The sequence below is a fragment of the Melospiza melodia genome, chromosome 16 (assembly GCF_035770615.1).
Source record: "Melospiza melodia melodia isolate bMelMel2 chromosome 16, bMelMel2.pri, whole genome shotgun sequence".
Taxonomy (NCBI): Eukaryota; Metazoa; Chordata; class Aves; order Passeriformes; family Passerellidae; genus Melospiza; species Melospiza melodia.
Window position 1 is genome coordinate 9,305,993 of NC_086209.1, and position 25,828 is coordinate 9,331,820.

Here is a 25,828-nt window from a genome sequence, read left to right on the forward strand (position 1 = left end):
TCGTTACAGAAAAAACAACATACCCTTCTTGGTTTTGGTGTGTAAATGCATTTTACATTGAAGCTTTTTAACAAAGGCAAAAGAAAAGCTTTACCTGACAATCCTGGGAGTCCTGGGGGTCCTGGACGCCCAAAACCTGGTAGACCTGAAAAAAGACAGATTTAGACAAAAATGAGCATTTAGCTTTCAGGTCTCCAGAAACAGGAATATGAGGCTTAGAAACAATGAAAGTGCAGTTCATCTAAATAAGTGATTCCTTGAGATGACTTGGATTCTCATTCACTCACCAGTCTTCCCCAAAGTTGGAGGGTTTGCTATTGAATGCATCCCTAACTTTCATAACTGTTTCCATCCCCTTGCAATCCACATTCTTTCAGATTTTGGGAGTTACCATGTTTGCATTTTTGTCTGCAGATCTATCTTTAGAGCAGGGATTACACTGTTTATCCACGGTGTAACTGAGCTGAAGCAATACAGCTACCATGGAATACAGGAGCAGGGGCTGGTGTTAAAGGCAGGTAATGAAATCCAGGAGAGCTGGCTGAATTCTTGCCCTGTGCTTCCCTGGCAGCTTGCCAGCACCCTTTGTGAGCCACCCAGCAGCCAGGAACCACAGGAGCAGCTTTGAAGGTGTAAGGGCACTTACAGGAAAGAAAGAATAGAGCAAACAGGACATGTCAATGCAGACTGAAGAGCAGGAAAGAAACAGGAAGGACACCTAACCTGGTTCACCCTTCTGACCCGCTGGTCCAGGGATACCATCTCGACCAGGCTGTCCCTTTTCCCCTGAAGGACCAGGAGGGCCAGGACGACCAATATCACCTAAAACAGGGATGGAACATATCAGCACAGTCTTGCCTAAACTGCAGTAAAGAAAACCAGCATCCCCTTCACCACTATCTGAATCTGAAGGTGTGGTAATGCAATAAAAGATTTACAAGGGTGCAATCTTAAAATTAAACCTTTCTCTCTCTCTCTCCTGCCCTGACAATTTAGAAAAGCCTTTTAGGCCTGTGATTTTTCAAGCAGTCACTGTTTGCTAAAAATATAATGCTTCCCTTTAAAATAAATTAGGATTTTGCTCCTATAAAAACAGGTTAGACCACTGTAATACATAGGATAAATAAAGCTAGTAAGTACAGAAACAGTTATTTTCTTGTTTCAATAGCTAATGAATTGACAGCAAATACAAGTCCTCAAAATGAAGTTAAAATTTTTCTTTACTGTTTAATTTCAGTGAATTAAGTTCAATATGCAATGGTGTTCGAGCACCCATATACATATAGATACATTTCCATGATGCTAAAAAGAAAGGAAGTGCCTTCATGTGTTATGTTTTTCACAGAAGCAGCTGATCTCTGCTGCACTGTCCATGCTCACCTACTGGCCCAGGTGGTCCAGGCAGGCCAGGATTACCTGGAGGGCCCTCAATACCTTTTGGTCCTGGAATTCCTGGTGTTCCTGTAAAGTACAGGCATTTCAATCAAATAATGAACAAAACTGACTTTTCAGCAGATCTTGAAATGCTACAGTCTGAGATGCCCTGATTAACGAAGAACTAATTCTACCAAGATATTGTATTTATGATCCTTTTGCAGATTTACAGCTGGTAAGGAGATGAATTAGAAAGCAAAGGATGCACAGAAAAAAAAAGATACTGGTACAACTGCCCTTACTGCTACTCTCAAGCCTCCTCTTAACCGGTGAGTGCTCATGGCCAAGGACACACCAACTCAACAGTAACCATTTTAAAGACAGATGTTTCTGCTTGACAACAAATTGAAAGCATTATGAACTGGGATTGAATAGTCCTTCCCCAATCCTCTTTTCCCATCCTGAAAAAGTAAAAATGGTCTTAGGGTTTACAATGGATTCTCACCCCTACAGCATGAACTGAGTGGGAGGCAGGAGACACTGATCTGTTGCAGTGTCTGCTCTGAACAACACCTGAGCCTGACCAAGACAGTGTCTCAATACACCTTGTGGCTGTTCAGCCTTTTAGGCATGACATGAAACAGAGGGTAAAAACTGTCAGGTTCATGGTCAGGTTTTGTTTTCTGCTAAGCTTCCGGTTGCCATGACCACAGTTGTAAATTCCCTAATTTTCTACATCAAAGCATCCCAAGCATATTTGTAAAACAGCCTTTAGTGCTGTAAATGCAGCCAACATAAAGACTTTGTTTCTTTAAATTTTGAATGAAAAAACTGACCAACACCTGTCAACAGAACAACCATTATTAATATTTTTTAAAGAACAAAGTGCAAAACATAATTTAATTATATTTCAGAAATTTCTCTTTAGAACACATTTTTTGGACAATAAATGATATGAAAAAACTGCTAAGTTTTCCAGGATGGCACTTTTTTACTGATTCATGAAGGAAAAAATATAAATACATTTTTTTTCACCCCAATATTTGTGTGTTAGAGGAGGTAAGAGTGAGTGCTATGGAGAGTATTAACTAACACAGCTGCTCCATCCCATCAGAGCAGAGGAACAATTTCAGAAGCAGAGGAACAATTTCAGAAGGCATTCATAAGAGAGGCATTCCCACCCTTTTGCAGTGACAATTCCAACAGCACAAAGCTTAGAAGCAGCAGATTATCAGAAATTCTGAGAGGCTGGAATCTCCTCCAGTTACCCACTGTGTTTGGCTGTTCATATCAATATTAGCAAGAGGGGAAATGAAAAAAAAAAAACTGGTGAGGATTACCTGGGAATCCAGGAAGGCCTGGTTCTCCTTTTGCACCTGGACTGCCTGGAAATCCAGGCAAACCAGGATTTCCAGCTATACCTTTTGCACCTGGACTGCCTGGGTATCCAGGCAAGCCAAGATCTCCCTAGAAAACATTAAGCAGAAATACAAACCCAGATTTCTTAAGATAAGAAAGCCCTCATTTTATGTTCCCCATCCTACTATCACATCAAGATCACAAGTATATTGTGCACACCTCTCCCCATGTCCAGTTAATGTGAATCATCTCAACACAAAATGAAGCAAAACCAGCAATAGTAAAGATTTCCACAGTTTTCCCCTATAATTTTGTGTACTGTATCATAGTTTTTCCTCAGAACAGGCCTACGTTGAAGAAAAAATACCTTCCTTTCTTCCAGCAGGATCAGAGATTTTTATCCTATGACAGTGCAGAATAAAAATGAAACCAGTGCAGCTTTAATCATGCAATGTTTTTGCTAAGTTAATTGTGCACAACATCGATTGCAAGGCATCAGTGAAGACTGTAAGATATTCTGAAGATCTTTTTCTCACTTTTTTGTGGGTGGCAGAAAGAATAATATAAGTAATATTAATTAAAATACTTTATACAGAATTTAAAATTTTAAAAAGCAGTAACCATGCTTTATTATTAGTAATTTGTTCTTAAATGCATGTCTGAAATTTTTAGGAATTAACTACATAATTAGATGGGAACAATGCTATTAATTATATAAATCCTTAGCAACTACAGGAGTGTCACAGTGAAGATTAGGCCACTAAGTAAATCCAACTGGAAAAGTCTGGTAAACAACCTTCTGCTTTAACCTGATTAAGTTATATATAAATATTTTCACCTTTAAAATTAGAAATTTTTATCTCACCTGAAAAGTCAACCCTGCTTGCTTCTAATATATTCATATACATATTTACAGTTATACTTAGCATATATAAAGTAATAGTTGAGGGGGAAAAAATCAACACAAAATTTAATTTCCTCATGTAATTTTCAATGGAAGGATTTTGTAAAGGTACCTTTGGTCCAGGGGGACCAGGAATACCAATGCCTGAAAGACCAGGGTCACCTTTCTCCCCTTTCAGTCCAGGAAATCCTGCAGGCCCAGGCTGCCCTGGACGTCCTGCCAGTCCTTGGTTGCCTTTAAGCCCAGGGGGACCTGTCCAAAAGATAAAATGAAATAAAAAAAAATAAAACTTCTGCAGTAATTTACAGAAATAATTCAAAATACAGCAACTCAACTAGAAAGGCCTAACAATTTGACTGGCTGGCCTTGAATACCTAATGTTTTTTTCCTTCTAAAACCAAACTAAAACAATTACCTAAAAGTCTCCATACATTATGTATGTAGGGCTTTATGCAATCCTCATATTTATTGCTATTATTACATACTAGACACAAATAGAGTCATCTTTGGGGTATATAACAGGAGACCACTGGCCCAGATGAAGTACAATTCAAGCACAGAAACTAACCTGGAAGGCCCATCTCTCCCATAGCTCCTTTTAATCCTGGAGGTCCTGTTGGTCCTGGCTGCCCAGGAAGCCCCATGTCTCCCTTGATGCCTAGGAAAGGTGTGATTGAGTTAATTAATGGCAATAATTACAGGTTTCTGATATCCATGCATTCTCATAGGAACATGCTTATCTGATTACAAGCAATGGATTTGGAGTTGCTTTAGGTCTCATACTGTTCCTACTTGCTTTTCCACACTTATTTGTAGTAAAATATTCAACACCTTCATTTTGTTGCAAGCCAAGATTTGATCAGGGCCACTGCTGATTTGTTTTGAAACAAGTCTAATGAAATAGGTCAAATCTCAGTCCAGGATTCAGTCACTATCTGAAAGGATTCAGCACTGACAGGTGTGACATGGTCTGTCATGAGTTCCTCTGCAGAATGAACACATCATCCCTTATGTGGAACAAGTATTCAGCAGCTTCTTTTACAGAATTAAATGCAACCTACAATACTCAAACTAGTTTGAGTCCTGGATGTTAATAATAATCCCTAAGCCCAACAAAATATTTAGAGCAAGGCCTACATTAGACACAGCAAAAAAGGACTCAAGATCTCAGATAAATTGTTATAGCTGTAGGGAGAAGTGGTTCAAAACAGAATTAGTTTTCTTGGTCCTTGCAATTCTTTCATTAATACTCTCCAAAGCAAATATCAGACACCCTGACAGCCTTTGCAATACATCTATTTGGCCATTTTCAAAATACAATGCTTAGCAATATACGAAATAAACATATGAAATGAAAGGCCTTTTGGCAGGTTCTGCAGTCACGTTGCTTGCTCAGGCAGCAAGTACTTTTGCAGTCATCCTGAAAGACACCTTAATCTTCAACGGGATCAGTTTAAACCTGCTCTTGAGTCTTTTGGAAGGAAAGGGCTTCAAGCATGTGTTTGGATAATGACTTCAAATGTCCCAAAACTCTGCTGCAGTTTCAAGTGCAAATCCCTAAGGTTAGTTTAGATATAAGTGGATTAACAGCCCAACTCCATGATAAAAACAAATGCAAATCTTTATTCATCAAAACTGTCCAGCTGAGGTCTTGTTTACTGACCTGGCAATCCTGGCACACCTGGTGGGCCACTAAGTCCTGGTGGGCCTGGGTCACCTGGGAGACCTTGATAACCTTTCTGGCCTGATAAACCAGGAACACCTCAAGGGAAAAAGATACATTTTATTATTACTACTATCACTACTACTGTATGTTTTCTTTTACCATAAGAGATCAGATGTAGCTGTGGATAAATACAAAACCAAATAGGGATTTTTCTTCAGTAAATATAATTCCCCTATCTTAGCAAAGAAAAGTATCACAGAACACAAAGTATTTGTTCTGGAAAATTTAAAATTACTACAGAACAGGAACAATATAGTAAGTAGAGAAAAAAGTAACTTAATGACTAATGCTAATATACTTCACTCAAGGGCTGTCTTCTGGATGAGCAGACTCCATTCTAATCTCTGCATTCACCCAGATTATTTATATACAAGTTAAATTACATTGCTACATCAAAATCACTTTGGGACTAATATATTATAAAATTTAATGCAAGTTTCTTTTAGCATATTTTTACAAATTCTATGTGGCTGATATCCCATAAGAACTTTGTGTTACCCTGCTGACATAGTTAAACCTGCCTTCCATAGGAAAAGAAAAATAGTGTCTTTGGAGCCTATCTTGACTTGTGAGAAATTAATAAAATAGGTAAATTAGCAAAATAATGGCTGGGACAACATTAGGGAAAAGCATTCTGGCTCTCTCTAGGGTAGAATATTTTTTACTCCTTTCAAGACTAAATTAAGAGTTCAAAGGAGACATCAGAACCCTTGGTGGGGGAGGAGGGAGAAGCCAGTAAGAATGACAGAACACAGACTTGAAAAAGACTTCCAGGCTGCCAACTTCCCAAGCAGAAACACACACAGAGATGACATTCAGCTCATAGGTGGTACAGAGAGACACTCAAAGGGAGAAGATGGTGCATGAGAAGATGACCTGAGCAACTTCATTCTATGTGGCAAAGACTGAAGGGCCTTTGAGACAGCAGGAATGCAGCCAGGACAGCAGCTATGAAAACTCTCTCATCATGCTAAGGAATAACTCCTAGAAGAGTGAATTGTAATCCTGCTCAAAGCATCTTAGTGCTATTACAAAACTGCCATGTGCCAAATAATAGTAATAGCTAATGAGCAAGGACACAGCAGACTAATCATAAAAAGGAACTTAGTGACAAAATCCCTTTTAAAAAAGCCTAAACACAAGACCCTTAAACCACATCTATATTCCAAATTAATTTTTTTTTCTGTAAGAATGAATGAATAGTAATGGATTCAGTCACAGCTCACTAGTATGTGTAGAGGACAAAGCACCTCCCCACACCCACATGCAAATTTCCTTACCTGGAACACCCGGCTCGCCTTTTTCTCCTTTTGCTCCCAGCTGTTTGGGATCAAGTGTTCCTGGTGGACCTGGCAGACCTGCTTCACCTTTGATGCCTTTCTGCCCCACTGGTCCAGGAGGTCCTGGTGGACCAGGTAATCCACTATTACCTACAGAAGGTACAGCCAACAAAAGGAAAAAATAATCCTTAAAGGTAGGCTAATGTATTTGTCATGCTTTGTCTTACATAGGCATTCCATGATTTATTCATGAGGTTGGAATTCACCCAATGATCAGGCAGTTCATGGAAAGTGCTCCACAGCACCTTCAGCCCTGGAACAAAGCTGAGGGAATGGAGTGCACAGGGGTGTCTGCCAACTCTGGGCAGCAGAGGAAGCAGCTGTGCCTGTGCTACCAGCACAACAGCTATGGCAACTTTGGATTCAGAGCCTCCTTGTTCTGGAGAGGTGAACTGGGTTTTCTTCTACCAAACTCTTTCAAAATTCTTCTCCAACAAGGGGGTTGGGAAAATGCAGAGAAGAGACTCTCTGATACCTATATAGCTAATTCTTGATGACTCCATAACTCTAAGCTACTGATTTTCTTCTTTCTGCTGCTTTAAGCAGGCTTCAAAACACACTGCAGAAATATTGCCCTACTTCAATGCCGTCAATCCGAAGGAAATGTTTCTAAAATAGCTAACAATTCATGACATCAACTAAATAGTGATTGAATGCCATGGCTTAAAAATGCAAAGTAATTCTGAACATCAGCACTGTAACAAGACAATAACTTAGGCAGGTCTGAGAAATTAAAATCTAGATGTTAGTATTACAACACAGGAGAGGGAAAACAGCATTCTGTGTCCCTTTCAAGGGTGAATAAAACAAACATTACCTTTCAAGCCAGGCAGACCATTTCTTCCAGGAGTTCCTGGAGGCCCTGGAGGACCAGGAGCTCCCATGACACCCATCTCACCTTTGGCACCTAAAAGCATTGAACCAACCACATTGTCATTCTGAATAGAAACTCAAAACCTAACAGGCACCTTAAATTTGCTTCCCTGGATCTCTATGTTATTTATTAACCAGCATACGTGTGTTTTAAGGGAATTACAAGCACTCATTTATTGTATAAATTAATAACAGACAAAATGACACTTGAAAATTGTGGCAATTTTTCCAGTTAGGTCCTGAGAAGAAAATTTACACTGCTCTGCTATGGTAGAAAGCATGTTTATATCTCCAAGAGGTTTAGTTCTCTGGTTAGAAACACAAATACTAGTTGGAACAAACTTGACTTGAATGAAAGGCAAAAAGACAATTAAGTATACACTACTTGTAGAATCTTTTGTATTGCTCCCTCTATCCAAGATATTATCAAAATTCATTTTTAGTATTTCTATTTCAAAGGCCAAAACAGACTAGCTTAACTGAACAGTCTAACACTTAGAATAAGGAAATTAATACTTAAAACTAAGTAGCATTTACCATGATTTTCTTTAAACAAATTCTGTTCTTAATTAGAGCAGTGACTAGAAAACAATCACAAAATAAATTAGAGAAGTATCATAACAATGATGATCAAAGCCATATCTGAAAGTTATGAAAAAGAATAACGTATGAAATATTTAAATCAAGTTACAGAGAAGAGTGAAAAGGTAACAAGGATTTTAATGCAACAAATCTTGTTACTTTTTTTTTTTTTTAAAGTATGAGGTGTAATGGTCACATATATCCAACTTTAAATAGGAAGGATAAACACCTAAGCACATTAAGCTGGCATAGCCAAGCATAAAGAGCTTATCACCTGTAACTGCAGTTTGGTCTTTCTCCACAGGTAAAATACATGAACTTACCTGGAAATCCAGGTATTCCATCCCTGCCAGGGGGCCCAGGTGAACCCTGAGGCCCTGGTAGTCCAGGGGGTCCTGGATATCCTGGAGCTCCTTGGTCACCTGGAGGACCTGGAATATCGAAGCCTGGAGGACCTGGATCCCCTTTCTCCCCTGGAATGCCTTGCAGCCCTAGACAATGTGGTTAAGACAAAACCTTTTAGCAAAAAGTCAGGAAAGGCTGAGATCTGTGTGATGGGGTATACTGTAGGAATAGTTTTAGTTGCAATCCATTCCTAGTACTGCTGAAAACCCTGCAATTCCTCTAAAACCAATTATTTTTTAATGGCTTCCAAGTGTTAGAAGGCCAAATTCTCCTGAAAAGAAACATGCCTAAAATTTTACTAAGATGCAGCAAATGCAATTCAAATCTCAAAAGGAAAACAACTCTCTTCAACAATATTTTAAGTCTGATATTAAAAGAAAAAGCCAAATTTAGTAGACTTATTTGTATTTTAAAATTAGGTATTCACATTTGCATATGTCCATGAATTACTCAGTTTTCCTACATTCTAAGGTAACAGCAGCTGAATATTTTTGAAGGTTAGCGAAATTCTGCACTGCACTGTATTTTCCCTAAATGAAAAATAATAATTGTCAAGATATGCTTAAGATTGTTCAGCGCTAATGACCCTGAGCTCAAGGCAATGAAGGAAGCAGGTGGCTCATTTCCCTCCAGTGCACAGAGTCAGTGAAGATGCTCACTCTGAAAATGTAGCTGACCAAAAAGGAGAATTCATAAATCTCAAGTTAAGAAAAGCCTTTGGTAAAGAAACCACAGTACCTGGGGGACCTGAGGTTGAAAAGCCAACGAGTTAGAGCTCATCAGGAAGTTGAGACAGGTAGCAGTAAGCAGTTGTAATAGTCATTAAGTTAGGAAACAAAATAAAGCACATACGGATTAGAACAAAGACAAAAAAATATATCTAAAGTTACTGAAAATAGATCTAAATACAAAGAATCAAAGCTAATGCAGCTAAGAGAAACCAGACTGCAGGGAAACTTGGAGATCATCTTCAAACTGCATTCATCTCTGTATGCAGAAGCCACAAACATATTTTCAAATATTGATAGTACATTTTAATTTTGTTTTCCTGTCTCTCCTTGTCTAGTATTCTCTATAAAAATGGGGAACAAGATTTTTCTGCTATGTTTCTTACAAAACTCTCATTGCTAGACACTGGCTTGGATCCCTTCTGAACACCAGAGTACCCCCTATCAATCAGCTTCTCATTGATTGGCCTCACACTCTGTTAAATCCCTCCAAACAGGGATTTTCAAAAGATGTTTCTTCATTATTACACGAAAAAAGCTTTCAATATTTTCCCCCATTCTTTTAGTTCTATTATGTAAGCACACATTGTTACATCACAGATGGTATACTGCATGTTGCATGCCCTGGCACAGTCTGAGATAATTGACACCACCCTGCCAAAACCTCATAAATAACTCCAAGGCAGCAGAATTCCAACTCTGTAATGGTGACCCCACTCTCAGCTGCAGGAACAAGTTTAGGAGTGATGTCATCATGTGTTCTTCATACTCTGAAAAAAGGTAGATTGAATTTTCTTGATGGCATAAGCTGTGGAATTGCATTTATTTAATTCTAAGTGTGTTCTGCTCTGGCAGCAGCTTATCACTGCTTTAAACCCTGGTGTCATGTGCCTGGAGTGGCTATTTTGCACAGAAAAAAAAACCAGTACCAGATGATGGACAGGGGATACACATGCTCTGTATTCAAGGACTTTCTATCACCAAGTAGAAAAAAGAGAACATAATATATAGGACAAACTCCATACCTAGAATGGCAAAGATATTTTTTCAAATAGAAATTAATTCCAATCTAATTTCTGGTCTCAAAAAAGTAACCACATCATAATTAGAACAATGTAGACAACATAGTAAATTCTAAAGTAATTTGTTACATATTCAAAAAAGGAAAGATGTTGACCTATTACAAACTACTTGAATAAATGGTGGTGCAGAGGAAGCAAATTCTGAACAGAATTTTCGAAGAATTTTCTAAATTACCTGAAAAACAGAGTCCCAGAAACTTTACCCTAATGCTGCATAAAGGATCAGAATCAAAACAGCCTAGTAATACACATGAGAGATGGGAGAAGGGAATGTAAGGCATTCTGCACAGAACAGAGACAGAGCAGTGCCAAGGGAAATAAAGATTTCTCAAGCAGGACCTTCCAGCATGCACCAGATTTCAGAGTCCCATGCTGTTAATAGCCACACTGATTAGTCAGTACAGACATGAAGAGTGAAAATAGAGGCATTTCAAATCCATCAGCTCTAGTAATCATTGTGCATTTGTCAACATTGGTATTTTGTAGAATAAATTGGTGGTCACACAAAATCAAACTCTGGCTAGCACCAGAGGAGATGTTACAGGAAGACAAAAGAACATGCATTGGATGAAACATTCAAACCCACACTGATCCCATCCCCCCTAACCCTAAAATCAGGTCCTTGTGTTTCAGTTTAGCCTCCAGTGCAGCTCAGGATCCTACAGTCAGCACAGCCAGCCAGGTTCAGCACCCACTGCTGCCCCAGGGCACCCCTGTGTGCCTTGTCCCAACCCCTCCTGTGCCCTGCTCCCAGCACTGGGCACACCCCAGGTTGGCTGGTGCCCTGACCACATGCTCCTTGCCCCACTCAGGAAGAACAGATTGAAACCTGACCCACACTGTGCATGCAAGCAGAATTCAAACTCCATGGGTCTGTTTACTCAAGTGCTTGTCCACCTTCAAGTTCGGCACTTTGCTGAATCTCAGCTCACAGTTCATAAAGATCTGAATATGACCAACCAATCCATGATCCATGGTCTTAGAGCTGGCCATGATTTTGTCACCATGCATTGCAAACAATGACAAGCCCAGTGCTGACACACAAACATGTTCAAACAGTGTAGCTCACAGACATGCAACACAAACATTTTACAGGCATGGCAGAATTAAATATTTAATTTAATACTGGAACTGGATGTGTTTGGAAGGGCTTTGGTGCAAGGCATGCTGAGGACCACAGGAAGTGTTCTCACTGTGGTGACTGCCACATATTTGCAACATCAAGAGTCGGTGCACAGCAAGCCCATTCACTGAATGAAAGGAAAAAAAATTTCCATGAACAAACTGAATAGAATGATGTGCATGCATGCACATGTACCCTTCTGTGCAGAGAAGGAACAAGTTCATATCTTCATCAATCACCAGTCATTTTAGACAAAAGGCAACCAAACTCCCTTCAGAGACATAAACTTAATTATCACTGTCTATCTGTGAGTTGGACCTTCAGCCCTTTGTGTCCCTGCTTGTATATGCCAGAAATAACCTATGGCAACCATTTGTGTAAGTTTTACCTGGGGGGCCAACAGGACCTGGAGGTCCTGGAGATCCAGGAGGACCTTGACCACCAATGCCAGGGATGCCTGGTGGGCCTGGAAGTCCTGGTGGTCCACTTGGTCCAGGGTCACCTAAAAGAACACTCTTGTTTAGTCAAATTGTGAACTAATTTCAGAGACATTTGCTTTCAGAGCAGAGTCCCTGCACATTGTACTTGAAATCTCATTCTTGCAAGCAAACCAACATTGATCTAACAGAGAAAAAAACCACACTCCAGAGGCTATTTCCCAAGGCCAGAGGTTTGTCCTCACTCAACATGGACCTCATGAAGTTTTTGTTTCTAGGCTACACACACATATATTGCACTATCATCCACATCAAACTCAAAAGATGCTCCCCAGCAAACCAGGCATGCTGGGAAGGTCAGTACAGACCATGGTCAAGAGCAGAGGTAAATCAATTGCTAACTGTGCATGTGGAAGCACAGTGCATCTAAATGAAAATTACTCTGTTGACAAAGTTTTACCCCATATAAACATTATTTGTCTTTAGAACACCGAGCTTCAGGTACTGACCCACAGATTGAGATTTATTCCCTTAACTGCCTTTTGAGAACACATTCTTCCATTTACACAGGTGTGTCTGCTTTGGAAAAATTGATTTAGAAGTAATGGCTCTAAAGTCAGCATTGCTTGTATTTAACTGCCACATGCCTCCCAGCACAGCTACATTTAAAAAAGTTCAATAGGGGAACAAAGCAGGGAGAGTTCTCAATACCTTTGGGCCCTGGGGTTCCATCAAATCCTGCCCGGCCTGGTAGACCAGGGTTTCCTGGGAAACCAGGATCACCTTTAGGTCCTTGAACTCCTTTTATGCCTGGGGGTCCTGGGGGCCCAGGTGGTCCTGGAACTCCAAATCCACGCTCTCCCTATAACAAATACATTTTAAAAAAGTAAAAGGTGATTTTCTAGGTTTAGCCTCTCCTAAGAATGTTAAAAGTAACAAAATTAAAAATGGCCACCATCTCAGAGTTCAATTTCTATTTTACTATCCTCACTCAAAATGTCAAGTAAAATATTTTACTTTCCCACCATGAAAAGCTGAGAACAAGAGGTGAAATCCTCCTCATCATCTTCCCAGTGACACAGAAAAACCTCTAAGGGAAGTTTTATAGTAAACACAAACCTTCTCTCCTGGGAAACCAGGTGGTCCAGGAGGTCCATCCAGCCCAGGGCGACCTGGAGTTCCTGGAGCTCCGGGCGGGCCTGGAGTCCCTGGGAAACCTGCACATGACAGGAAGATTAGGGAGCAGAAAGGACACCAGACAGCATTAGAACAACTCCTCCAGACATGCCTAAAACCCATGAAAAGAGGTTCTGTGCTAGTCCAAGCACTGATGGGGTACCCATTCAGCTGAGAGAACTTCTGAGCATTCAGTCTTTGCCACAAAGGGTCTCTGGGACTCTCCGAGTGGGCACTCCCTATGCTGTGAGCTTTTACAAAAATCACAAGCAGTTCACATCAGAAACATTAACATCTTGAGGCAGCATTAGGAGATCATTTATTGATTCAAGCTCATTTCCCAAAGTTTTACCAAAGTGTTATTGGTTTACTGAAAAATGTAAGCTAATGAGAAGGAGCAGGACAGTGAACAGACTAATAACAGCTCAGCAGTTTTTTCTCCTGGTATTTCTGAAACTGTTATAAAGATGTATAGCTTTAGGACAAATATTTTCTAAAGGACTCTGGAGACAGAAGTCAACTCACTATTGAAAAGTGAAGAGACCCCTTATGCCCCCTCTTCCAGCCAGTACAATACAGTAACAGGGCAGTAAACATACCCTTTGGGCCTGGTGGACCTGGAAGTCCAATGCCAGGAATACCTGGCTCTCCCTTTGCACCTGGGATGCCAGGTAAACCACGCTGACCTGGCTGACCAGGATCTCCTGGAAAAAGAAAATCAGCATAGTTATATCCAGAATCAGAATAAAAAGCTCTTGGAATCCCCTGGGTATCTAGCTGCTGCTTTACCTGGAAGACCTGGATCACCAATTCTTCCTGGAGGACCAGGGGGACCAGGAACTCCTGGTTCTGTAATAGTCTGGCCAGGGTCACCTTTTGGACCTAAAACCAAAAAGCAGAGATATGCATCACTCAGTAGGAGTTGTTTTTCTGTTTTTCTTTAAGCAGAAGTAATGCCAGTCCCATCCCAAGCTTACAGAGAACTCAGACATCAGCAATACTTTATTCAATAGGTTCTCTATCCCAGGCCCCACAAAGCACTTAGAGGCTCAGAAGCCCTGTTCAATGTTCAGACAGTTTTTCTGAACTGTTATTTTTTAATAGCTTCATCCTAGGTACCATCATGTGAATAGTATTTCCATAGCTGACACCAGCACAACTTGATTAGGATCTGTGTAGTTGACAAGAAAGTAACAAAAGCAAAGTTGTTCAAAGCAACCCCTTTTTTCCCCCAACCTGTTTTAGCTGCAGTATAGCCAAGCATACAAAGATAGTTACAGTGCATTTCCACTGCAGTCAGTGGGAAAGGAGAAGCTTCCCTGGAGGTCAGAGCAGAAGGTGAGGCATGTGCCTAAAGTGACATGGCAGAGATGCTGCCCTCCCTCTGGTTCTGTGAGGACCCTCAGTAAGGGAGCACACAAATAACAAGTCACATAAAGCTTCTAGGAAAAGCTAAAAAGCAGCATTATGTTCTGAGAAGGGACAAAGTTTGGCTTTGCAGCCCTTGCTCAACAGCACACAGAGACCAACTCACCCGGGACACCAGGAGGCCCTGGACGGCCAGATACACCTTGGATGCCCTTTTCACCAGGTGAGCCTTGTGGACCAAAACCAGGAGGTCCAGGAAGCCCTTTTTCACCAGGAAGACCTGGTATCCCTGGGTCACCTGGAATACCCATTTCTCCTTTGAATGCAACACTGCCCTGGAAATAGAAAGAGCATGATGGGAAAGATAATGTATTTACTATCTAAAGAGTAAAGTGTTTCAACGTTTCTGCTTTGAAACTCTCTGGCAGTTTCCATCCTTCCAGCTCTCATTAGCTGCCTACACCTTGCTAACACGGTAGAGAGCAAGCCTAAACCTGGTTACTTCCTCCCAGTACACAGGTGAAACATAGACAATGGCAGAAGGGACCCTCTGACACTGCCCAAGAGGAGCCTCAGCTTATTTCTAGAGCATTGGCAGATTCAGGAGGTACCTCAGTGTACCATCACTAGATTGGCATTTACTGAAGAGAATTCCTGCCTTATCACATACAAAGTGCATTTGTACCAGTTCTTTTATCTGCACTATGTCAAATGCATGCAGGACTTCCCAAACACCCATCCAGTCAAAGCCTGAAATGGCACTCACAGGTTCCCCCTTAGGGCCAGGCAAACCTGGCAGTCCATCTCGTCCAGGAGTGCCATCTATGCCAGGGAGACCTGGAGGTCCTGGGAAGCCAGGGTCTCCTTTGTCACCTTTCAATCTTGGAGAAGTCAGGACATCCCCTGGGTCACCTTTAGGACCAGGTCTACCAGGAGCACCTGGGGTGCCTGGGAAGCCCTGAGGGAGAAAAAAACAAAAAGAAAGAAAAAAAAGAAGGTATTTTAGTTTTTCTTTCACTCCCTGAGTATGGAACACAGTATGAATAATGCATTCAGGATAGTTATGGACCAACAAATATATATTAGACAATAAATTAAATCTATTGTTTACAGATCTACCTGTCATGCAAGACAAATGAGATACTTTTCCCCACCAGAACATAATACCACCACTTACTGGTGGCCCTACAAGGCCAGTTAATCCAGGAAGCCCCTTTTCACCTTTTGGTCCAGGAAAACCAGGAGAACCTGAGTAGTGCAGAAAAATGTAAAAGAAAAACATAAATCTGGAGAGGCTGCAATATCAAACATTATGTTTCATTGATAATAGCTTTAAAACTAGACACAGTTTACAATTTTGGGGTTTTTTTTGAGATCTTACTTTTATTTGAGTAGAAACATATTTGCAACTCTAGTTGAGCCAGCAGTGTCAAAAAAAAAAAATAAAAAATCACACTTTTTAAAAGCTCCAGCTCCTCCATTATTCCAGGAATAGCAGTAGAAGAAGTTGATTTTTCTCTCTCAGTTAAATCTACAGCAGACCCTAAACCTTCAAAATGCAGAATGCTTGCAAGACTGTCTTGAACAGAGAAATATTTCTCAAAGACTAGATTTTCAAAGAATGAGTGTATGTTTCACACATGCCCATCTTGTTTCTTTCCAACTGTGCAAAACACAACATGCACCAACTCTGCACTGGAGCTGACAAATGCACATTTGAACTTGTACACGATACACAGCTATATTGTGACCATTGTACCCAGACAACTCTGATAAAAAGTGACTTTATGGAACATATTAAGCAATCTAGTGAAGACTCCAGCCCTACCTGGACTACCAGGAGGTCCTGGTGGTCCCCTCTCCCCAGGAGGACCAGTTACTCCAGTTCCTATGCAGTTGAAGCATGTGTCTCCTCGGTCACCTAAAAAGATTTGCATTGAAAAAGTGTACTTGAGCATGAGGTTTTAGAAAATATTAAAAGAATTCAGCAAAACAACAACTGTTTTCTTGCTACTGATCTATAATACAGGTCCAAAGTGACTACTTTAAATAATTATTGCTTAAAATTAGAAGCCTCCCCCTCCCTGTAAGTTAAAACTAAAGCTTTTGGTGGCTAGGAGTCAGACAACCAGTATCAGATAAGATTAGAATGTAGTTATGACAGTGCAAAACAATTAAAACAAAAGCAGGGCTTTCAGAAATAGAAAATAAAACCATGGACTTTTTTTCTTCTCAGCAAAAGTGTCCCCTTTTAAAGTAGGTACTTGACACTTCTAACTACAACTATAAACCACATGTATCAAAATCCCAAACAAACTCTAAGAGTGCAAAATAAATATTGGGAATGTTTCATTGATTTGAAAATAGACTAAAAGTATTTAATGAGGAAAAAAAGATTTGTTTCAAGAAGCTTAGGAATTTCCTTCACATACAGACATATGTGACAGTCATCAGTGAAATATTTGAACATTTCATTTAGGTTAATTAGTTAATCTTTACAATCTCCATGACAAAAAATATTTTTCTTTCAAGTGAGTACAAAATTAAAGTGAGATGTCTAAAGTAATTTATGATGTCCATGGTTGGGCTAGGAAAAGATTCTCACTTACCCATATCAGCATCCTCATTGCAAGGTTGTCTTTTTGGAAACAAGGATATATATTAAATATGACTTTCTTTTGCTTAGCAAACAAACAAACTCACTGCAGACTGACCAGCTCAAATTAGGAGTCTTGTATTTATAACTTTAATGTTGCTTTCCATAAAAAGTGTCAAATTTATTAATGAATAATATTAATGAATTTTGAAACAGATTTGGCCAGGGCTGTTACAAAGCACAGTTTCTATCTGCCTGGGAGATAATAATAAACCTCAGGTTCCATTTCACTTTATTCAAGATCATTATTGGTTACACCCTCAGCCACTCAGGCTCCTGTGCTTTAATGTTAGGTGTTAAGGAGTATCCTACACTCAAAGCAAACAGCTTTCTTACACAGAGACATAAAACATCTGCACTCAACCCTACTGGAAGGGGCACCATTAATCATTATTTAATGCAGCCTTTACATTTTTTACCAAGCTTCAAAAAAAGGAGAAAAATAGAAAATATAGCCATGACACTGCACCTTTTTGGCCTCGCTCCCCTGTAAAACCTTGTTGTCCTGGAATTCCTGGAGGACCTGGTGGCCCTTGCTCACATAACCCTTCACCTAAGGAGAATCAGGAGAGGTTTTATTATCTATTTGAATTAGACTGACAGCAGCACCAAATAGATGCATTCAGTACAAAAATGTATTTGTGTGGAGATTCTAATACACCCACCATAATCACAGACCAAACATTTTGGCAATTCAGACAGGACTGCTGGTGAAAACCCACACATGTAATTCAATCTCAAAAAGAAATAGTGATATTACACAACAATCTTCAATTCTTTACAACCTCAACCATCTCCCACTGCTTCCCACAGCCTACACACTTCCATCTCTACACTTCATTCTGATGTTCAGCCTCATATCATAAAAACATGCCTATGAATCATCATCAGAGCAAGGACACTTCAGATGCCAATGCCATCTAGACATGAAATTCTTTCCTGAACCATGTTAGCCACTCTCCACTACAGCTTTCCAGTTCTTACATTCCATCTGCCATTCCCTACTCTCCTTATACCAAAAAAAAAGCTAAGTGCTTTCATCCAAAGTGTCCACTCCAAAGCTCATTTCACATGGTCTACACACTAGAATATTTATGAAATGGAACTGGAACTCTGTGAAAAGTTACACCTTTGACTCTCCTGCTATCACAGCTCTTAGTAGGGAAAAAATTCTGTACCCCTCCTTAAGCCTAAGGTTCTCCTACAGATGTCTTGATTTGCAAGGGGAGCCACTTGGAGGACCTATAGCAATAGAATCTCATGGACTTCAGCTGCTGATAAACGACATCTTTGGAGGTGGAATTAAAAAAAACCCAAACAAACAAACCACAGAAACCCAAACCTAAGCAAATGTCAAAGCTGTTTAGTCTCTTCTACTTGCTGTTTATGTGATCATCACTTACCAGGAGCAACAGATGGTGCAGGTGGCCCTGGGGGACCTGGTGGTCCTGGCGGTCCTCGTGGTCCCTCAACTCCTGGTTGCCCAGGAATAGAAATCCCAGGTAAACCTGGATCTCCCTTCTGTCCTCTCTCACCAGGTAAGCCAGGTGGGCCAGGAGGTCCAACAGTAGTGATCCCTAAGACAGAAAGGACTTAGTTCCTTGCTATCTTAATGGTTTACATCACATTTTTGTAAGGATGACAATGATACATATCTCACATTTTTGGAAATGTTTGTTTGAAAAATTGACCTGAGACTCAACAACTAAGTTTATGATTAGAAAAAAATCCCACAAAACAAACAAAAAACAGGACTAATGAAAGAATTCTTGATGACAAAAACCCCCATATATAAGCTGTATCATTAGAATCATTATGTTCCTCTCTGTGCATGTATAATGCACATACAGGTGTCACTGCTCACTCCCACTGTAGACTCAGATCACCTCCTACCAGACACGTAGTACACAACACTCTCTCTGTGTAATGCAATGGACAACATATATTAATGATAGATGAGTGATATGAGATAGATTATCCCTAGAAGCATTAAGCTGGTATCTGATTAGCATCCTCAGTTCACCACAGCAAGGGCAATGAATGCTCAGAATTCCTCACACTATCCCCAGAAGTTCAACCCCTCAAGCTCAAAGGTTGTTCTAAATCTTCTGCCTTCTGTTAAAAGGATTGCGTAAAAGGCTGTGAAGCCAAATACCCAACCACATGCTTGAGCATACAATTTCATTTAAAGCTTGCCCTCCTACCTGGAGATCCTGGCAAGCCAGGTGGGCCTGGCCTACCAGAGAATCCACGGTCCCCTTTGGCTCCTGGAAGTCCTGGCAATCCTTTGCTACCTTTTGGTCCCACTGTTGCATCAATGCCTGGTCTTGGAACAACCTGAAAATGTTACATGCTCATGTAAAGCTAATTGCCAAGAAAAGAGTCATTGGAATCATAAAGAGATGTGAGGGAGGGAAAGTTCAACATACTTTGAACCTTATGCCAATGACAGGATGCTTTCCCCACTCCACTGAATTACCAGGGAAAATTCCAGTAAAGAGCACTCCCCAATAGGAAGCTGTTTGCCTGCCAAGCCAACATAGTTACAACAGGCTTCAGTGAGGCTGACTCAGTGCTGCTGGTCTGAGGTTATAGTCTAGCCTGTGTTTGTGACCCAGCAAATCCCAGAGCACAGAACTGATCTTGAAAGAATGAAACCATTGTTTCTGTTAGTGTATGTATGAAAAATTTTCTGGTTCTCTTGGTGTAGTACCCAGAGATAGGACTCTCAGTCAGCCAAGAACTACAACTAAACAACACTGTCAAGCAAATGCAACAAAATAAAGGATCAGCAACTTACAATTCCAGGAGGACCAGGGGGACCCATGTCACCTTTTTCACCCTACCAATGAAATTAAGAGCATTTCTGATACTGTGCAGCACTACATAAACAAGCTATTGCAAATATTTCTCAACACTGTAATAGAAAAGGCAATGCAATTACTACTCAGGCAGAAATTAACTAAGTGATGGCAAATTTTCCATCTGTTACAGGAATATTGACAAAAATCATGGCATACCTTTTCACCATCTCTTCCTGGAGCACCATTTATTCCAGGCCCACCAGGTAAACCCTTCAAGAAAAGGGAAATATAATCACACTCAGATCTTCTCCATATCAAAAGCTTATAAAGAGTTTGTTTGGATTAAAAACATATGAATTACTCACATCCCTACCAGGTTGACCAGGTTCTCCATCTTTGCCAGGCTTTCCCTTCAAAGACAAATATTAATTGAAATAAAATGTTTCAGTAGTAAAGAATTCTTATGGAAATTATGTTACTTGTTTCCCGTTTTTCAATAAACCAAACTCCATCCAGAATGCAGTCCTTGGAACAACACAAAGACATCAACCATAACCAATGGCATTACCTAAACTGAGGTTTCCTTTTTGAAAACCAGAGCACAAAGACATGACAGTCTCAAAGTAATGCTAGGTGAATACAGCAAAAAATGATCTCCAGTTAACTACTGCTGATTCACTGTGCTTACTACTCCTTTTATTTTAGCAATAGAGAAGTTCTTTATTTGGAAAACGGATCCTAAATCCCTAAATAGTGGAACACTATATTTAATCAGTAAATTAGTATAATGTGACCAGCGAAACTAAATAAAACTTGGTGTTGGACTTTTAACTCTCCTTTAAATCAACATGACTTTCTCATTAGTATCAATGAAAATATAAGATGAAGTTCTGCTCAAAGAAGTGACTTCTAAAAGGCGTGTTCTTGCTGAACAGATTTGCCATTGCTGCAATAAAACCAGGGCAAGCTCCACTTTATTCCAGGTGATTCACTGGGCAGAGAAATGGCACTTTATTGTCAGAGTCACAGAAGTCATGTCTGGGGGCACCTGCTGAAACAGAACTAGAGCAGGTGATTGAGCTTCTCCTAGTGAATCTTCCTCAGTGCCAAGATCAGCTCTCAGTCATTGAGAAATTGATAATAATACCTCACAGATTTAGTGAATCAGAGTATAATGTGATTTGTGAAGTTTGTTTTCACTAGTGACGAGATCTAACTCTCAAAACTGAGGTTTTAAGATTTCCTGTGAATGTGCAGAACTATTTGAAGATGAAGACTGAAATTTTTATGAGTATATCTGAAATGGCTTTGACCTCACAGAATCATATGGAGCCCTAAAATGCAACTTTAAAGTAACTTAATAGCAAAATTGCACTTCAAGCATGCAACATGCTCAGATTCAGAGTAATAAAACCAAACAAAAATATTGGTAAACAAGGTTTTGGCAAAAGGCATCTGACATATCCCCTCAGGACTTCTATCCTTTCAGATCTTTGCAATTTTATGTGGTTCCCATTTACTTTTGCAGAGAGAAGCAACAATTCAAAGCCCACTCAATATATAATGAGACTTGTGGTTTGGTAAATCTGCTTTTTGTGTTCTTTAAAAGAGACAAATCAAAGCCCTTCTGTAAATCTCAGCAACTATGAAGGATTTTATCTGCAGTACCAAACATTTTTTCCACTGTATTTATTTCCTATGGAAATTGGAAAACCTACTGCCAGCATGTTTCTAAAGTGTTTATATATTGTCCAATTAACCAGAGCAGAACTTGTGCCTCGAATTTCAAAGCCACTTTGTTGATGAAACAATGCATTCAGACGCTGTGGAAGTGAGGATACTGAATGTTTTAAGCTGGTTACAGCCTCTTTTTTTTTTTTTTTTTGCTGGTCCAGCCTGTATTATTTTTATCCTATTTCCTAGCACTTCTATGATCTTCTTCAGCTTTTCTGAGCTGTGATATACAGGTACATTTAAATTCCAGGATAGATTTGAGTCTGATCAGGAACAAACTCTTGCTATCCTAAGAAAAAGCTATCCTGACTTGTGCCCTCCCCAGATAGCACATAAATTGAGGCAGTCTCTTGGGAAGTGACAATCTGACTACTTTTGGTCTTAACAGTACTCAGAGACTTGGTTCTGTGATTCACCTCACAAGCAAACCCACCAAGAATGAGTTTACCTGGACCAGCTTTTATATATATATATCTATACATGCACACACCAATCTCATGCTGCTTGGCAACCCAGTACAGGGCAAACTGAATGAAGACCCTTCCTAAAAGGAAACAGAAAACTGTTGCTTCAGACAAGCAGTCCAGCAACTTTGAAGGTTTTCACATACTATCCATATAACATAGTTTAAATTATTTTCTCCTGCCCCCTAAACTAAGATCTACATGCAGATAACTCTATCAGAAAGCACAGAGAGCCACAGCTAGAAGCACTGTCATGACCCCTGTGTGTCATCTGTGAGTTGCCAGGTTACAAGGAGAAAAAAAAGTCTCTTACCCATAAGCTGATGGCCCCACCTGAATTCAACATTTGCTTAATTGTCAAAGATAACACTGAATGGAAAGATAAATGTTTGGTTAAACAGACTACTTACTCTTTTGCCTGGTTCTCCTTGCTCACCTTTTTCACCTTTCACACCACCGGGAAGACCCTGGACACACAAACGTCATCTTAAACTGAGCCCACAAGCCAGAGCAGAATGAAGTTACAGTTCTGATACAGATGCAACAAAATAGAACTAAGAGTTCTACTCACAGGAGGGCCTGGAGGCCCAGGAAATCCTGGTGGGCCTGGATCACCTGGAATACCCTGTCAAGCATGGGCAGAGAAAAAGAGAATTAAAGCTTCCATCACTCCCTAGCAGCTTAGCTGACTTTTTTTCTTAAATAGAATATTTTTGCTGTCATTTAGATTCCAAGTTATAAAGGATCAAAATTATTCTTTCTTTGTGTGGAATTTCAAGTGAATCTATAAATTTTATTAACTGCTCATCCTGTTTATTTAGATGATTCACTCCATTAAAAACACAGCTGCCTCTTGCAGCTGGCTTGGTGGCCCTGCAGGTGCTATCCAATAGTAAAGAGAAGAAAGGAAAAAAGGAAGAAAGAAAAAACAAATGCCAAATCCTGCTGAAATTATAGGAGCAACAGTCATTAGAAGACTGGTAATTGCTGAAATTCAGAGGCCATCAGGATAAAAGTGTGTTTGTCAGAAAAGTATCACAGGATCATTGTGTTAACAAGTTCTCATTTCTATTTTGTCTTATTACACCTTTTCACCATTAACCTGAAGAACAGTTACAGGTTACTGAATCCACAAAAAGCTTCTGAGCATTTTCCATTATTTTCTTGGAGCCATCCCAGACTCAAGCCCATCTACACACTTGATTTTAGTCAGAGACCATAGGTGAAGGCACATACAAAAACTCCACATGCATTTCACTAAAAAAATCACTGCAATGTTGACATTTTTTACTGATTGTGCACTACCAAGCATAAATTTTGCTGAAATAAAAACCAATTTGCAAACTTGGAAATCATTCTAAATGTTGGTCAAAGGCAATGCACTCAGAATGTTTATAATTCTTAGTGCTTTAAAAGGAATGTAGGTAGAATGCTTTTACTTTGTGCATTTTCATAAATTATTGCCAGTATAATTAGTCCTTCAGGGGTCCCTAATGACAGAAGCAAATTACTCTGACCCCAATAAAATCAGATTAATTTTTGCTTCAACAGTGTGGTCAAAATGTTACTTTGTGTTTTCTTAGAATTATAAAGACACACAATGCTGCTCTTGACTCTGTCCTATGACCAGTTACAGACAAAACCAGAGACCTTCCTAGGATGACTGCACTGCAAGTGTACAGCAGCACATAGTTCTATTTCATGCCTCAGTGGTGCTTAATGCTCTTCTGAAAGGAAAAGTAACAAATGGTTTTGATCAAGATGAAAGGCAGAACTGCCCTACACCCTGCTCAAATAAAATACTGCTGCATCCCAAAGCTTTCTTCTCTGACACATCTCCCAAGATAAGAAGATGGAAAGGAAGGAAGTGACCCAAACACCAATGGAAGAAACTAATAAAGTTCAGTTACTACAGTGACATTTGCAAAACAGAGCACAAAAATCATCACTCAACACTTCTATTGCCCTTCCATTGGGTGGTATTTGAGAACATCACAAAAACTTCAAGGAAAATGTGACATCCAGGCACCCATGGCCCTGCTGGTTTTGCTCAGACTGTCTATGGCACCCACAATTAAAGAGCACTGCAGAATGCTCCACAGTGAAAAAGAAAGACCAAAAAAGTGTAATAACTTTAAAAATGCTAACTCTCCCAATGACCTTCTGACATTTTGGGTAGAGAGGGATCCATACAAATCAAACCAGTATTTTGAGCTTACTTGCAAAAATACGATTGATATTTACTTTTGAGATGCCAGAAACAGGGAAAGCACTTTATTCAGACCACAGGGAATAAAGATCTTGGGGCATCACTAACAAAAAAAGAAGAAATTGAATTAAAATTTTTGAAAGACTTCTTCACAATGGATGACACAGCTGGTTAATTAGTGGGAATCTGAATCCCCAGACTGCTTTGAAAATTGCAATTCTGGGTGTTCCAAAGAATGAGAGTATTTTAACTGCTTTTAATGTTACTGTGAACTGCTTTTATAGAGTTTTAGAATAGTTATTTTACTAAGAGAAATAAAAACTAATGGGACTGGCATGATTTCTATTAAAGAAAAAGTACTCAGGCCTGGAATATTCAGTACACTGAGGAAAAAATAGAACCTCTGCAATAAGCAGGATGTGAGCATATATGAACCAAACCAACAGAGGCTGCAGATTGATCACATGCTCACCACAGATGGTTGTAGTGTCCCACTCACCTGATCTCCTTTCTGAAACTCAATGTCATTGGGTCTTTTCTGTTCTCCAATTTGTCCTGGTGGCCCTGGAGGTCCCTGAAGACCTTGTTCACCCTAATGTGTAGGAAGATGCAGCTTATTACAGGCAATACAAGCAAAAATGGCAAGAACAAGTATTTAGAAGTAATAAGTAAAAATATCATTATGATCACCTACTCACTTTTTCACCTTTGGGTCCTTGGAAATTCAAACCCATATTACCCTGCAAAAAGTATAACTCATCAGCCCTCAGAAGCCACAAACAAAAGAGAAAGAAAACAGTCCATCAATATGACAAAGACAGTACCTTGGGTCCTGGCGGCCCTGGTGGACCAGGAGGTCCCTATTGAAAAAGGAAACAAAAAACCAAGTCACTTAAAAGCACTTTACAAAACCCTGTAGAAAACAAACCCCCAACAATGTCGTGGCTTTGATTCTTGTGAATTATCTCCATGCTGACAAGGCACCTTGCCTGCCTTTGAAAACTCATGCTATTCAACATCACAAATATGTAAGAAACTTCCCTTAGGTGAGACCATAAAATGAAATTAAACAGTCAGGTATTAAAACATCATAGTCTAAATAAGCTAAATCTTTTCTCATGTTTTACAGTAAGAAGCCTGCACAATGATTCAGCACAACTTAAAGCAAAGAGATTTCTGGGAACAGGCTGTTTCAGAAGTGTGTTATTTAAGATGCACAGTAACAGCTCCAGGCTGAACTGAATGCATGCTTGCTGCTGTCCTCACCAAGTCCTGACTACCATGATCTCTGCACTTTATTGACTGCCTCTGAGAACCTGAAATGAAGCAGTAACTGTCCCATTTAAGGCTTGATGAACAGCAGGTTAAAGAAGCTTACCGTCAAACCTGGGGGCCCTAGAGGGCCAACTGGACCTGGTATTCCCACGGAGCCAGGGGGGCCCTGTTGAGGAAGGGGAAGAGGCCATGAGAGGCACCTTTTTTAT

General features: G+C 39.9%; 1 protein-coding gene across 1 annotated transcript in view; it reads right to left on the reverse strand.

Annotated features, from left to right (window-relative positions):
* The window catches only part of COL4A5 (collagen type IV alpha 5 chain), a 72,095-nt gene that overhangs the window by 14,856 nt on the left and 31,411 nt on the right, over positions 1-25,828 (reverse strand). Inside the window, exons 10-40 of the mRNA XM_063170915.1 lie at positions 25,723-25,785; positions 25,169-25,204; positions 25,043-25,084; positions 24,844-24,936; positions 22,707-22,760; positions 22,546-22,602; positions 20,303-20,347; positions 20,154-20,207; positions 19,934-19,975; positions 19,338-19,470; positions 18,537-18,710; positions 17,603-17,686; positions 16,306-16,398; positions 15,655-15,725; positions 15,244-15,435; positions 14,644-14,812; positions 13,899-13,991; positions 13,709-13,813; positions 13,053-13,150; positions 12,645-12,795; positions 11,885-11,998; positions 8,482-8,649; positions 7,521-7,610; positions 6,644-6,793; positions 5,301-5,399; positions 4,206-4,295; positions 3,750-3,889; positions 2,715-2,841; positions 1,381-1,461; positions 724-822; positions 95-145 (exon numbers count right to left, since the gene is read on the reverse strand). Of these exons, the coding sequence (XP_063026985.1) occupies positions 95-145; positions 724-822; positions 1,381-1,461; positions 2,715-2,841; positions 3,750-3,889; positions 4,206-4,295; positions 5,301-5,399; positions 6,644-6,793; positions 7,521-7,610; positions 8,482-8,649; positions 11,885-11,998; positions 12,645-12,795; positions 13,053-13,150; positions 13,709-13,813; positions 13,899-13,991; positions 14,644-14,812; positions 15,244-15,435; positions 15,655-15,725; positions 16,306-16,398; positions 17,603-17,686; positions 18,537-18,710; positions 19,338-19,470; positions 19,934-19,975; positions 20,154-20,207; positions 20,303-20,347; positions 22,546-22,602; positions 22,707-22,760; positions 24,844-24,936; positions 25,043-25,084; positions 25,169-25,204; positions 25,723-25,785 (3,058 nt within the window). The remainder of the gene's footprint in view (positions 1-94; positions 146-723; positions 823-1,380; positions 1,462-2,714; positions 2,842-3,749; positions 3,890-4,205; positions 4,296-5,300; positions 5,400-6,643; positions 6,794-7,520; positions 7,611-8,481; positions 8,650-11,884; positions 11,999-12,644; positions 12,796-13,052; positions 13,151-13,708; positions 13,814-13,898; positions 13,992-14,643; positions 14,813-15,243; positions 15,436-15,654; positions 15,726-16,305; positions 16,399-17,602; positions 17,687-18,536; positions 18,711-19,337; positions 19,471-19,933; positions 19,976-20,153; positions 20,208-20,302; positions 20,348-22,545; positions 22,603-22,706; positions 22,761-24,843; positions 24,937-25,042; positions 25,085-25,168; positions 25,205-25,722; positions 25,786-25,828) is intronic.